This window comes from Nannospalax galili, unplaced genomic scaffold (assembly GCF_000622305.1).
Source record: "Nannospalax galili isolate Female #2095 unplaced genomic scaffold, S.galili_v1.0 scaffold127, whole genome shotgun sequence".
Taxonomy (NCBI): domain Eukaryota; kingdom Metazoa; phylum Chordata; class Mammalia; order Rodentia; family Spalacidae; genus Nannospalax; species Nannospalax galili.
Genome location: NW_008360326.1, coordinates 13550776 through 13564677, shown reverse-complemented (window position 1 = coordinate 13564677; position 13902 = coordinate 13550776). Strand labels below are relative to the sequence as shown.

The following is a 13902-nucleotide window of genomic DNA, read 5'->3' as shown; positions in this document are numbered from 1 at the left end:
TATCAAGTTTGTATCCCTAGATGTCTCTCAGTGCGAGTTCATCCACTGGAGTCTGGTCAGCCTATCCGGCGTCACTCCCTTAAAGAAGACCAACTCTCTCTCACCCAGCAGTGACCAGCTGCCAACAGCTCTACAGCTAAGGCTGGGGCTTCTTATCCATGTCCCCACTTCTATGCTGGGTTTTTGTCTGGTTTGAGTTTGTATGGGTCTTGTGCATGATGTCAGCACTGCTGTAAGTTCATATGTAAAGAATAAGAGACCACAGTGTGCTTGTCCCTGGATAGGACTCCTATACTAAAACCTCTGCCACTTAGGACTCAGGGTCCATTGCTGAAGAGGGAGTGGAAAGCCTGTAAGAGCCAGGGGTGGTGGATAACCACAAGGAAACAGACTTTTCCAGGTGGCCGGGAACTTGCTCATATGAACTTAACTCCCTTATTTTATAAAGAAGGGAGCTAGATATCAAAGAACCAAATAGTGAAGTTTGCAGAAGGGGTCCAGTAGCTACAACCTTGTCTGACTTCTGAGCCCAGTGTGAAACACGAGGCAGGATTAAGCAAGGAGAGGGGAGACCAAAACCACCAGAGGCTTTCAGAGCTACAAGGCAAAGGGTATCTGTGGAATTGTGCAGTGCACATTCACATAACAGCATGAGCAGCCTCGTTATCTCTGCTACAGTAGAGTGTGATGCTGTGGCTTATAGCTGCAGATATGTGGGCTTCCAGTTTTTAATGAACATCAGAACTGGACCAATAGGCTGATGCTCTGGTCACCAAGAGGAAAGAGGAAAGGGCAGCTCCACTGATGGAGCATGCATCTCCACTTGGACATAAGCTACAGAACTGGAGGAACAGTGTGTCAAGTTACTATAGTCTCTGACAGACGGGATACTAGACATACTGGTGGATGGGGCTGGTGAGATGGCTCAGTGGGTAAAAGCACTTGCTACACAAGCTTGATGACCTGACTTAGACCTCCATAAAATTATCATCTGACCTCCACACGTGCACTGTGGCACCCCTGCCCCGTCGCCATCACACAAAAACACAAACAAAAGAAAAAAAGAAATAAAAGTGGAGCCACACGCAGTGCTTTCCTGTGCTGGGGGCCCGGGAGATCTGCAGTGTTCCTTGTAGATGAGTCCCATAGAAGTTCTTTATTTCATCAACATGTACTGAGAACCGACTGGAGTGTAGTGCTGTGTGAACATGAAGAGTACCCCAGTCTCATTCAGCCCCGAGTTTCTTGAAGGAAGATAGGTATTCACTTGGAGGGAAATGGCTCCCTAAACCCAGCTCAGGGCTCTCTGCTGAGTCCAGTGAAATTCCAACAGGGCTTCCCTGAGGACTGGAGACCTGATTTGAACCCTAAAGAATATAGGGATTAATGGATGGGGAAGAAGAGGACCAACACAGAGAGCTGAGCTGTGGGTGGGTCTGACCCAAAGTGGGTGAGGAGGAAGGTGATGGAACTCCAGCTGGGGGGTACCTTGCCACCAGGCCTTTCCTATTCTCCACTCAAGCCTAGTCCTTTGATATCCCCAGAGGAAATGCAGGCACAGGGCTTTGCATTCTCATGCCATTCTGGCTTGATTACCCATATGTTTGCCCTTCTCACTGACCACTGGAGTTCTTTGGCAGAAGCAGCTCTTCCCAAAGTGAGGCAAATCTCCCCTCTCACACGTGACTCCGCTTTTTGTTGGAGTAGAACATAAAAGTTCTCAAACATCCACTATGTTGTTTTCTTTAGGACCAATGGGATTTCCTGGGCCCCCAGGGCCACCTGGTCTTCCTGGGGTATCTGGAGAGAAGGGACTAGCTGGCCCTCCAGGCAGAAAAGGGCCCATAGGTCCCCCAGGTAAGTTTATCCTCCCATCTAAGCAGTTACTGTGTTTTCAGGATGTACCGAAAACACTGTGTTCTGAAAACACTGCAGCATCGTTATGAGCAAATCCCTTATGATATAAAGAGTGTATTTGTTTGCGACTGCTCATATCAAATCTCATGTTTGGCAAATATTTACTATCAGAACATGCAAGTTTGAAAATAAGAGGTGGTATTATACATATTATTTATAAGGGAATAAACATCTGGGTTTCTTTTCTTTTTTTTTTTTTTTCCACAGAGGAGCCAAAGATGGATTTGACTATTGTGCTTAAGATTGTATATTTACTTCTTGTCTTTAAATTTTCATGAATTTTCCTAGATGCTTTACCTATTTTCTAAAAAGTACCTTAGTTCCTCTAAAGGTGAGAGGCTATTTAACTTAACTCTGCAGATAATCTTAATCATAGGGTCAAATTAGACAAGGATGAATTGAGAAGAGAAAGGACGGGCATGTGGATTTGAGGTTGGCAGAAGTGATACCTTCAAGATTCCAAGTCAATATCACAGTGATACTATGCTATAGTGGTAATTCAGAGTATTCTGCGATGTCTAAGCTGGCACAGCCACACTGCTTTATTGTGGTCACAGTACAGCAGGACAAAGTGGTTGATACTTGGATTCTTTTTATATTTCCTTCCTGTGCATCTAACTTATAAAACTTGGCAAATTAATACAGAATTTTCAGAGCCTGCAAATGAACATAATAATTCTTATACACATTCACTCAGAACATATTCACCATAGGAAATCAACTAGAATTTTCTATTTCTCAAGAGAGTTTCATTTCAAGTCTTTGTAAAGATGAAAACTCCATTAGTACAAAATCGTAGTCACTCCTGTCAATCACACTGATGCAGACTTTTTATGCAAATATGACGTTGTCTGCTTGCCCTGGATGCTACCTCAAATTATTATTTATGTTCTCAAGCAATCTGTTTCACTTCTGGCCTCATGCACAAATTTAAATTCTCTTTCCACTATGTGAAAACTATTGGCTGGCTGTGTTTTGGCTTGGGATCGATTCAGGCTGCCGAGGTAAGTGTTGCTATAAAATGAATCATTTCCCCTCGCTCTGCTCCTCCTTCCCGTAGTTGCCTTTTCTACTGTTAAAAAACTCCATTTTTTTGGTGGGGTGCGGCAATTTCAAGTTTTCATGTCATTGCCGCCTCATTGCAGACACAGTAACAGCCTATCAGTGTCCTCATGATGAGCTGCCTTACGGTCAAGGCGGGTAGACGTTCAGTTGTAGAATTTCAGGGCAGGAAGTGTGGGTGCTCTCCTTCAGTACAGTTCCTTCATGAAGTCCACAACACAAATACACAGAACCTCCCTAAAGAAAGCAGCATCATGTTATTAACAGATGGGCCCTTACCACGCTGTAAGACTGGGAGAAGCCTTTCCTCAAACACCCTTAAGTCCATTTTCAAAGAGCAAATTTCTTTGTGTGTTAAAAAGAAAATGTATACTTACTAACCTGCCATGTGAAAGCAATGTGTGGTTTTCTGCCTGATATTTTCAAAGAGATTTTAAAAACGTTCTTAAAAGGGAAAAAGCAGGCGGGTGTGGTGGCTTATGTCTGTAATCCCAGTATTGGAATGCTGATGCAGGAGGATTGCCATGAATTCCAGGTTAGTCTGGTCTATAGGGTAAGACCTTTTCTCAAAGAAGAAAGGAAAAAGCTATGGAAGTTTCCCTTTATAGTTTCCGGGTGTTTGTTATCAATCCTAAAGAAAATTATACTGAAAGCAGATCCTACATATTACTTTTAGGTATCTTAGAAAAGATATTTTAGTCCTTTTCTTTTAGATTCTATATTATTAAAAGATAAAGAAAAGCAAAATTTCAGGGGTTAGAGAGATGGCTTAGTGGTTAAGAGCACTAACTGCTCTTGCAGAGGATCCGGGTTCAATTCCCAGAACCCACATGGCAGCTAATACCCCTCTGTAACTCTAGTTCCAGGGGATCCGACACCCTCTTCTGACCTTCTCAGGTACTGCATGACACAGGTACACCTACCTACATGTAGGCAATACACTTGTACACATAAAAAATAAAAATAAAGCCGGGTGTGGTGGAGCACACCTTTAATCCCAGCACTTGGGGGGCAGAGGCAGGTGGATCTCTGTGAGTTCAAGTCCAGCCTGGTCTACACAGTGAGTTCCAGGCCAGCTGGGGGCTGGAACTATAGGGAGACCCTGTCTCCAAAAGGTGACTATAAATAAATAAAAAATGAAGAAAATAAAAATAAAATATTGTAACAAAGAAAAGCAAAATTTAAAAAAATTAACATTCTGCTATTTTAAAGTCATTTTAAAATTCAAATTGCATTTCTACCCTCTGTGTGTATAAGTAGAAACATTTAAAGGTAACATCAAAATTCTTAATCTAAAGTCCAGTCAAGGTGGGTGTGGTATCACACATCTGTAATCCCAGCGCTTGAGGGTGTGAGGCAGAAGGACTGGGAGTTCCAGGTGAGCCTGAATGTCATAGTGAGATGCTATCTCAAAAAGCTAAAACAACAACCAATCAAACAGCAAACCAGCTCAATGTCCCTCCCTCTACCACAGCTTGGAAAGATTAGGTTTCTCCTTAGAAAATAGGAAATATTCCTGTGCATCTCTCTCAATAGCCCAGAGTGGGAAAGTCAAATTCTACATTAAACTAGGCACACTGTGAAAACCTCTCTGGGTCTGTACAGCTGGTGGCTTCATGCCATAAAGGGCTAAATTCTAAATAGCTCAGAAAGTTCAGGTCCATTCTACAAAGGCACATCGAGAACTGCATGGACTGATACTTTGTGATCGTGAGCACATTTTCCCAGACTTTCTTGCTGCTTCACCATTGCTGTTTTCAAAATTATTATACACAACTGGAAGAATTTTAAGAAAAACATAAACTAATCAAATGGTATGTTTTAAAGCATTTCATCACATACATATTAAGAGCTCTTGGGCTGGGAGCATCTTCTCACAGAGACGGGGAGCGGGAGGGAGAGGGGAAAGAAGAATTCTTGGGCCAGTTTGATATGACGACATGGTGATAAGAACCAGGGTTTGGAGCCAGAACATTCTGGACTGCAGTCTGGACTCTGGTATTTTGGCTGTGTGATGTAAGTAGATACTTATTCCGGGGTGTTCTTACCTGATAGCTTAAAAGCACGGCACATGGCATGCCGTTCTGTGGAGAGAGTAGAGTCACAAAGCATTTTGCCCAGGTCCTGCTGCACAAGAAGATTTTTAGTATGTGTTTGCTGTTCTCAAGACTGCTCAGTGATGTTTTTAGTGCCTGTGGGATGTTGTGGGGTGGCTGACTGAAGCTTTAGAAAAATCACTGTTTTAGGCCAGGCGTGGTTGGTACACGCCTTTAATCCCAGCACTTGGGAGGCAGAGGCAGGCAGATCTCTGTGAGTTCAAGGCCAGCCTGGTCCACATAGTAAGTTCCAGGACAGCTGGGGCTACAGGGAGACCCTGTCTCAAAAAGACCGAAAAAAAAAAAAGAAGAATAAAAGAAAGAAAAAACACTGTCTTGAAGATGTGTATATAACCAATATTTTAAGTGTCACACCCTCAAAGCCACGATTCTTAAGGTGAGATTCCCCAGTCAATACCATCCGACTTGCCTGGGAACATGCTAGAAATACACACTTCAGCTCCAACTCCTGACTCAGAAACTGCTTTCTAATCAACTGGTTGACGATTCTGATGTCCTGAAGTCAGAACTTAGCTCTACGGTGGTGCTTCTTAGTGCTGGCTGATGCTAGAATCACCTGTGAATTAAAAACATACTAATGTTGGGGTTCCACCCCAGAAGGTGGGTTCCGCCAATCCACCCATGGATCTCAGCTTTAGAAAAACCCTGTAGTTCTATCTATCATGCCCAAATTTGTGGGCACTGCCCAGGCCACATAGTACCCCAGTGTTCCTAGGGGCAGGGCCCTGGCATTAGTTTGTCTTTGTAACTCTCGTGGATCATTTCAACATTCCCTCAAGACTGAAAACCACTGCTAGCCATCCTTGAATTTTGTATGGGTAACTGATACTAGGAAAACCCATATGGTTTCAGTATAATGGATTAGGAACACACTAAGCTGAGCTTTACGGACTTATAGTCCCTCTTGCAAAACCAGCTGTGGCGCAAAGTTTGGAAATTTGCCAAAGGTCATGAAGCACTGTTGCCTCAGCCAACGCTCACTACTTCATATTTCAGCTCCCAATGAGAGTCCGTCACTAGTTCCAGCAATCGGTCAGGCCTTTATTCCACAAATACTTTCTGGAAGATTTGCGTGTGTCCCTGCAGTGAGCAAGGCAAGTTTCTACCTTTGTGGAACTTACACCGGATTGTTGAACATTCTTGTTAACATTTCAGTACAGATTCAGAAGTCCATCCTTTACCAGAGAATGCAGAAGGAACTGGTTCCTAAGCATTCGAACCCATCACACAGTGATCATTACAATTGCAGGTGATCCTGGGCTACCTGCAGATGTGGATGCCTGTCCTCGAATCCCAGGACTTCCTGGAGTGCCAGGCCCAAGAGGACCAGAAGGTGCTGTGGGGCTCCCTGGACAGAGAGGTCCCCCGGGTCCAGGTATGAAACTCATTTGTGTGTGTCCCTGCAGTGGGACCATCTGCACCATGTATTGTTGAAGTGAAAATCCAGGTATTTTGTAATATAGCTTTTCAAGTGCTGCCAATGTAACCTGTGCTGATTAAGTGGTGGAAACTTCCTACCCCTTTATATTCTTTCCTACACAGACCCAAAGAGAATTGGACACCAACTGAATGACCCACACATCCTTTCTACTCTTGTGTTGAACTCCCCTTTAAATCTTTTATGTTTGGCCAGCTTCTGGACGTGGGGCTTTGAAGCCTGGTAGCACAGCAGAGTAGGCATCCTGTTATTAGTCTCAAAGTTGTTGGCTTGGTTTTGAACAAAAAAACACATGAATTGAGACTCAGTGGAACAGAAACACTGCCTGTGAGGAAAGGAGATAAATCACTTACAAAAGGGATAGGGAAAGTTTCGTTGCTCTAGATTTTGGCAATGACTGCATTGTTCATTTAATTGATCATTGGCCAATCATTGTCGAGGTGGAAGGACCCTCGTTAGTATATAAAGCAAACTGCTCTGGCAAAAAATATTCTCCAAGTAGCTTGTTTTATTTTTTTCACATTTCTTTCACGTTGGGTAATTTACAGTAAGACTGGGGCGTCCTGGGCTTCTGGAAGCAAGGATCTCTCAGGCCAGTGGCAGTGCCAGAGTCCAGAAAACCTGTGTGCAGATTATCACAAGAGGAGGCTTGAGGCTGGGTCCCCTCTCAGTGCTCTCACTGCCCAACTGTGATATGGGCGCTTTGCAGTTCAGGGCCAAAGAAACTGGAGGTAGAACTGAATTTTGTGCCACTTGTTTTTCTAGTGGTTCTCCAGACCCAAGATGCTAAGTACCCAAGGGAGGTCCCTGTAACTGTCTGGATGGCTCTTGGGTAGAGGCCAAAACAGCTGTGGAGCCTTCCTTGGACGAATATGGGCCTTGTTGTTGGTATTTATTGAATGGTTTCTGTGTTTATACTCAAAGTTAATTGGGTGCCAGCTGTAGAAGTTTCCTTTAACAGCCCCAGAGTGTTGAGAACTGGGACAGTGCTTGCTCAACTTCTTTCTTTGGTACTCACTGCAAGAGCAAAGTTCTCTATCAGTACAACTGATGACTATTTAAAATATGCATATATTTGTAATAGCAAGGGTTAAAAAACAACTTTTAGTAGAAGATGTTACCTATAGGTGGGTATTGAAAGTTCGATTTGGTAAATGCTTCTAGATGTGCTCCATTTTGTGAAGTACGGTACTACTGCAGACAGCAGAAAGGTAAGTAAGATGTGTTTCCCCCCAGCTCTTGCAAACGCATGGCAGAAAATGCTAGCAGGGCATGAGGAACTGAACAGAAGCGGATAGTTCATGTTTTAATGGAATTGCAAGCCAGGTGCATAAGGAGAATGACACAGGGGCAGTGAAACACGTGGAAGATTGCAGGACTGCTAAGATCCAGCAGGGGCAGGCATTTGAGCTGAACAGAGGCTGGGCTTAGAGGGGCCAGGCCTGTCTAACAAGGAGGCAGCAAGAGCATGGACAGGCAGGATGGTCCTTTAACTTGGTAATTAGGAACTGGCTACATCCTTGCTACTTTCAGTAGTTCTAAGGATCAGGAGCAACTCGGTCTTACTTCTAGACCTAGTGAATCAGAATCTGCATTTTAGCAAGATCCCCAGGATATTCATGTACACATTCATCTCGAGACCCAGCTATACTGTACCGCTGCTGTCTTTGAAAAAATTCAGGACAATGAATAGAACACCTATATCAAACTTCTGCCTCCCAAGGCTCAGGATCCATTGTGAAAGGGAAAGACTGTAAGAGCCAGAGAAGGAAACAGTTTTCCAGACAGCTGGTCAGTTACTCATATGAACTCCCAGCAATGGTGACAGGAAGCAGAAGACACTGGTAAGCTCAAGCCAGACAGAATCCCAGCATAGACGAGAGGAAGTGGGTAAGAAATGCCAGCCCTACCCCAGTGCTTTTAAGGCAGAATCAGTCATGAGGATTCCTGGGCTTGCTGGTCAATTAGGGAGCTCCAGGTTCTGTAACTCAGTCCGAAAAAATAAAGTGGAGGGTAATTAAGGACTTCGACTTCTGGTTTCCACAGGGACAAACACATGTACACACGCACATACTTACATACATATACACGTGAACATGTAAGCATACACATACACAAGTTAAAAAATCCTATTATGCAAGCTTAGAAAGAGAAAAAGAAATTAAATACAGTTTTAAAAGGCACAGTTGGCTATGCATCTATTCACTTTTATTTCTGCACGTTTTTAAAGAACCCATCTTACCACACTGTTTTCATGCTGTTGTTCTTACCATGCCATTAGTTTTATGTCATTCCTTATTTTCTGACAATATTGTCTGTGGTGGCTGCAGATTATTGCATTATTTGATTGTGCCATTATTCATTTAACTACCACTTTCATGAATTATTTATTCATTGTTTTGATGCCAGTGCTCTGTAAGAAATAAACGAATCCAACAAGGCTTTGCCCTTGGAGCAGCAGGGCTAGAGGAAAGTGAAGGTATCCACAATAGATAGACACACCAGTGTGCTGAGCAGCAGGATAATTGTAAATGGGGGGGGGGGCGCACTGACACTTAACCTGAAGGCAGGAGAAAGAAGGATGAGGGTCATCCAAAGTCTGGGGTTTCAAACCCTATAAAGCTTCCAAATCCTACTCCCTGCACCCCTCCCCCCAGCTTGTTAACAGACAGGTTGTTTCCTAACCCCAGACTTTCTGGCTTGTTAGGTGTGGAGAGGGCTGAGATTCCTCTTTTCTAAAGAGTTCCCAGGTACTGCTGCTGCTGCTGTTCTGGGGACACCTTAAAGGAAACGCTCCCATTTAAAATGTTCCCATGACTTTTTCCACTATGTAAGCAACTCCTAATGAGAGTCTCTGTGGGTGATGACTATTTCACCCTATAGAGATTATGGAACTCAGCTGCGGTATTCTGGTACATAATCTCTGTGACTCAGTTTCTTCAGCTGATTGTGAAAATTATGAGTTAACTATCACTGAAGCCCTGAGGTCAGTATGTGACAGAATATACAGTGAAGCTACTTGTTACAATTTTCTCTGGTGTTATTTCCTTAACATAAATTCCCTGTATAACATTTCTCGTTTTAAAAATAGACCGATATGGGGCTGGAGAGATGGCTCAGCGGTTAAGAGCACTGACTGCTCTTGCAGAAGACCAGGGTTCAATTCCCAGCCTCCACATGGGGACTATGAATCGTCCTTAACTCCAGTTCCAGGGGAATCTGAAGCCCTCTTCTGACCCCCACAGGCATTGCAGGACAGCGGCACACTCACATATATGCAGGCAATACACTCATATACATAAAAAATTAAAAAAAGACAGAAATAAGAAAAATAATGATTTAAAAAAAGAGAGAGAGAGAGAGAGAGAGAGAGAGAGAGAGAGAGAGAGAGAGATACGGGATTTTCAAATGTATCACCAAGTTCATTGCCAGCCAAAACAAGTGTGGCAAATTTTAAGTTACAGTGCAGAGTGGCTCTCAGAGTGTGTTCCCTGTGACAGCCACAGCAGCAGCATGTGGAAACTTGGTGGAAATGCAGATTCTCAGGGGCCCAGGACGCCCACCTGAGCAGATACTGATTTATAGCCATGTTCCAAGGCGCCATCTAGAACTTTGGGTTTCTGTCCTCAGAAGCAGCAGTGCTTCTGTTATATGGTTTGTCTAATAGTCCCTTACTCCTGGCACTATCAGACAAACCATATAACACATCTTTTTCAGAACTTTTCATAGTTTATATCTTTAGAGGGGAGAGAGTAATTTACAAAGAAATGAACGCCCAACAGCCGGCACCCAGTTCTGCGTGGCTCAGCATGCGGCTCCGGATCGCTTTTGCCCACAGTCGGCCTCATCTCAAGTCCCCGCATGCCCACTCACCCCACACAGTTCCATGAGGGGGTCCACCGGGTCCTCACGAGGTCCCCCAGTGCCCCAAGGGGTCCAGGGCAGTTTGGCTCGCCTGCTCCCTATTCCCTGCTTCCCAGAATGGCACCAAAATCCTGACGTTCCAATCTCTCCCCACACTAGGCTCCACCCATCTTCCCAGGGTGCCCTGCGCTAGCCCACGGCTCTTGACGGGTTTGGGAGGAATAAAGCATTTTCCGGCTACAGCTTGTGTAGCCGTTACATCACCCAAGCAAATTGGAAGGGGAAACCTGGAGCACTCTAGGCTGGTCAGTTACTGGGCCAAGAGTGAACTGCTCAGTCAGGGCCTGAACTGGGGCAGCAGAGATGCAGGGAGGGGCCCCCAGAAGACGACGCAGTGTAGGAAATCCTTTATTCCTGCTATTTGCTAAACTGTGACCCTGTACCCTCTTCAGAGCAGGGGTGGTGCCTGAAGGCATAGGATTTGGCCACTGCCTTAGTCAATTCCTTTACTTGCTGGGCTGAGACAGCTGCATCAGTAAAGCTGGTCTCTTCTAAGGCTCTGGGGAAGGCATCCTAGGAGACTAGGGGTTGACTGACACCCTCCACTTTGTCATCTTCATACCACTGAGGAGGCAGGAGGCAAGTGGAAACCCCACCAAAGTAACCCCTCCTCAATCCCTTTGGCTTAATGACCGGTTTCTAGCTGTGTTTCAGTTTGCTCAGGTTGCTATAACAAAACACCACGGACTAGGGGTTATACAACACAAAAAATTTCCTCCACAGATCAGGAGGTCCACATTGAAGATCAAGGTGTCCACCGGGGTTTAGTTTCTCACTGTGACTTCTCTCCTTGGCTGGAAGATGGCAGCCTTCTCCCTGTGACATTCTGAAATGGGAAGAAAGAGCGTTCCTAGAGGGTTCTTAGTCTCATTCATAAAAGAATTCGAGAATGGATCCAAATGGAAGCTTTAGGACAGTTTTATTAGAATTTTAAAGAAAAATCTTCAGGGCAGGCGAGCTGGTCATCTTGGCAGCTGCCTTGAGGAGGAGGATGGAGGGGAGAAGGAAAGAAAACCATGAAGCCACACAGGTTCAGAGCCTGCATGGAGGTGAGACACGTGGCTGATGGGCAGCCACATGGCTGGGAGAAGGAAGCTTTAGAGAAAAAGTACAGAAATACAAGATGCTAGGGCAGCCCAAAGCCTTAAAGAAAGCATGTTTAGAAGAGGAGTATGAAAACGAGGAGAGATTATGCTTTTCTGAAGAATTCAGAAAAGTGGGCAGACTCACAGAGAGCCAACATGTTTGTGGCCAGGTCCAGAAGCACTGGACTATGAGGTGGGATTCCAGGCAGGAAAAGTTCACTATCTCATTAATGCACTAGGTATTCCATCCATCTATTTAGCATGACTTAAGGTGACCCTGCCTTCCTAGGGGTGGTCCTATGACCAGGTGATTGACCAGTGAAACTGGAAATGTTCCGACAGACTGGAGATTTTATATTCTTGACCAGTTAAACTTATTACTACCTAACAATTCTAAGGACACTCATTCCTGATGTGTTCAGATTTCCTCTTCCTTCAGACACCAGCCAGACTGGCTTACACTCACCCCAAGAGCTTCATTTTGCCGTAATCGTACCTGTAAGTGCCTTTCCTCCAAATACAGGTGTTCTAAGACACTGGAAGTTAGTGCTTCAGTATGAATTTGGAAGAAGGGCAGTGGATACACCAGCTGGTAATAAGCTAATTCATCGGGGAGGGAGATAACAGGTAGACTCTGGAAACATGGAGAGAAGTCCAGTTTTTTGTTTGTTTGAGACAAAGTCTCACTATGTAGACTGGCTGTCTTGTGACTCACTATGTGGACCAGGCTGGCCTCGAACTCAGAGACCCACCCTTTGTCTCCTTGGTGTAAGGGAGTAGTAATCCAGTTAACTGTGGCTAATGGCAGAAATGCCCCCCCCACCCCCCAAGATGCCTACCACTCTGACCACGTGGAGACTGGGGCTAATGAACTGATACTTGAATAGTTTTTTAAAAAAAGGAAACAGAAGGCTCATCAGGTAAAGGTGCCTGCCCCCAAGACTGATGAGTTGAGTTCTGTCCTTGGAACCCACATGGTGGGGAGAATTGACTACTGAAAGTTGTTCTCTGACCTCTGCATGCAAGCTGCCTGCACACACACAAACACAAAATATGTGTAAAAAATTGAGAATTAGGGAAAAAAGGCAGCCAAACACTTAAAGAACCTGCAAGACTGGTGTGACTCGGTCAAGGTCCTTTCAGCATGTGCAGAGGTGGGGGCTGGGGTTGACTGGCACCACCTCTGCCTTTATTACCCTGGGTAGGCCATGTGCACTTTCCATGTTTGCTAGGCTCTGAGCTTATCTGCCTCCTGCTGTGGGAGCAGAGCTGGCCATCTATGGCTGCTATGAAGACTGAATTGAATAATTTGTGCAAAGGGGTTAATATGGAACCAACACATTGGAAACCCCCAATGAAAAGCCATTTAAAAATTGCTCTTATCTAGTTCCAAATTTAACTTGACACCTCTTCTACTGAATCTTATTATACTGGATTCACTTCTCTATCCAGGTTTTAAAAAAAAAAATCATCATGAGGGATAATTTGATTATAAAGACTTTACACAGGCAACATCTTTTATATATAATGAAATGGGAAAGCCTGCCTCTCCACACCTACTTGGTCTAGGGCTCCAGATCTGGCCTAGCCTTTACCAGATCATGGCTTAACCAGGGTCAAATTGCCATACCTCTCAGGGATGCAGTCAACCCAGATGCCTAGCAGAGGTTGGTAACCCTGATATCATATGGTTGGGTAGACTGAATGAGCTGGTTCAATGTAGTCAAAGGAAGAAGGAAGCCCAGGATGGGCATGTGGGATGCATATACACTAGTTTTCACCACCACTGTCATGAATTTTCCTGCAGGGTGCAAAGGAGAGCCTGGGCTGGATGGCAGGAGGGGCCAGGATGGTGTCCCTGGATCTCCTGGGTCTCCTGGACCCAAAGGAGATACTGGAGAGTCTGGCCGCCCAGGAGCACCAGGTAGATGTTCCCTTTCTTCTCTTTTCTATGACTGCAGACCTGAGAACTGCTCTAAGTCTTCACCCACAAGGACTTCTGTTTGCCTTACAAACAGCCCAGCAGGTATTGGGGCAGGGATTTTCCCATTTTCTCTTTTATGCTAATGTATCCCACACCAGGGAATTGTTTTCATCCTCAGTAGCCATGGGGGTTTGGTTCTAAGAAGTCCCTTTCCCCAACAGGGACCCCAAAATCTTGGGCTGCTTAAGGCTCTCTTCTAAGCATGTTTGCACATAACTTGCATACATCCTCCCATATGCTCTGTGTGCGTGTGTGTGGTGTACATTTTGTGTACATGTAGGTGTGTGAGGCCAGAGGTTTTCCTTAATTGCTGTCCATTTTATTTTTATTTTATTATTTCATATTTTATTTATTCTTATATTTATTTTATATGTA

General features: G+C 44.6%; 1 protein-coding gene across 1 annotated transcript in view; it reads left to right on the top strand.

Moving 5' to 3' along the window:
* Nucleotides 1-13902, top strand: part of Col4a4 (collagen type IV alpha 4 chain) — a 158322-nt gene that overhangs the window by 130846 nt on the left and 13574 nt on the right. The window contains exons 40-43 of the mRNA XM_029560007.1: nt 1750-1857; nt 6346-6471; nt 13351-13467; nt 13505-13569. Coding sequence (XP_029415867.1) covers nt 1750-1857; nt 6346-6471; nt 13351-13467; nt 13505-13569 — 416 coding nt within the window. The remainder of the gene's footprint in view (nt 1-1749; nt 1858-6345; nt 6472-13350; nt 13468-13504; nt 13570-13902) is intronic.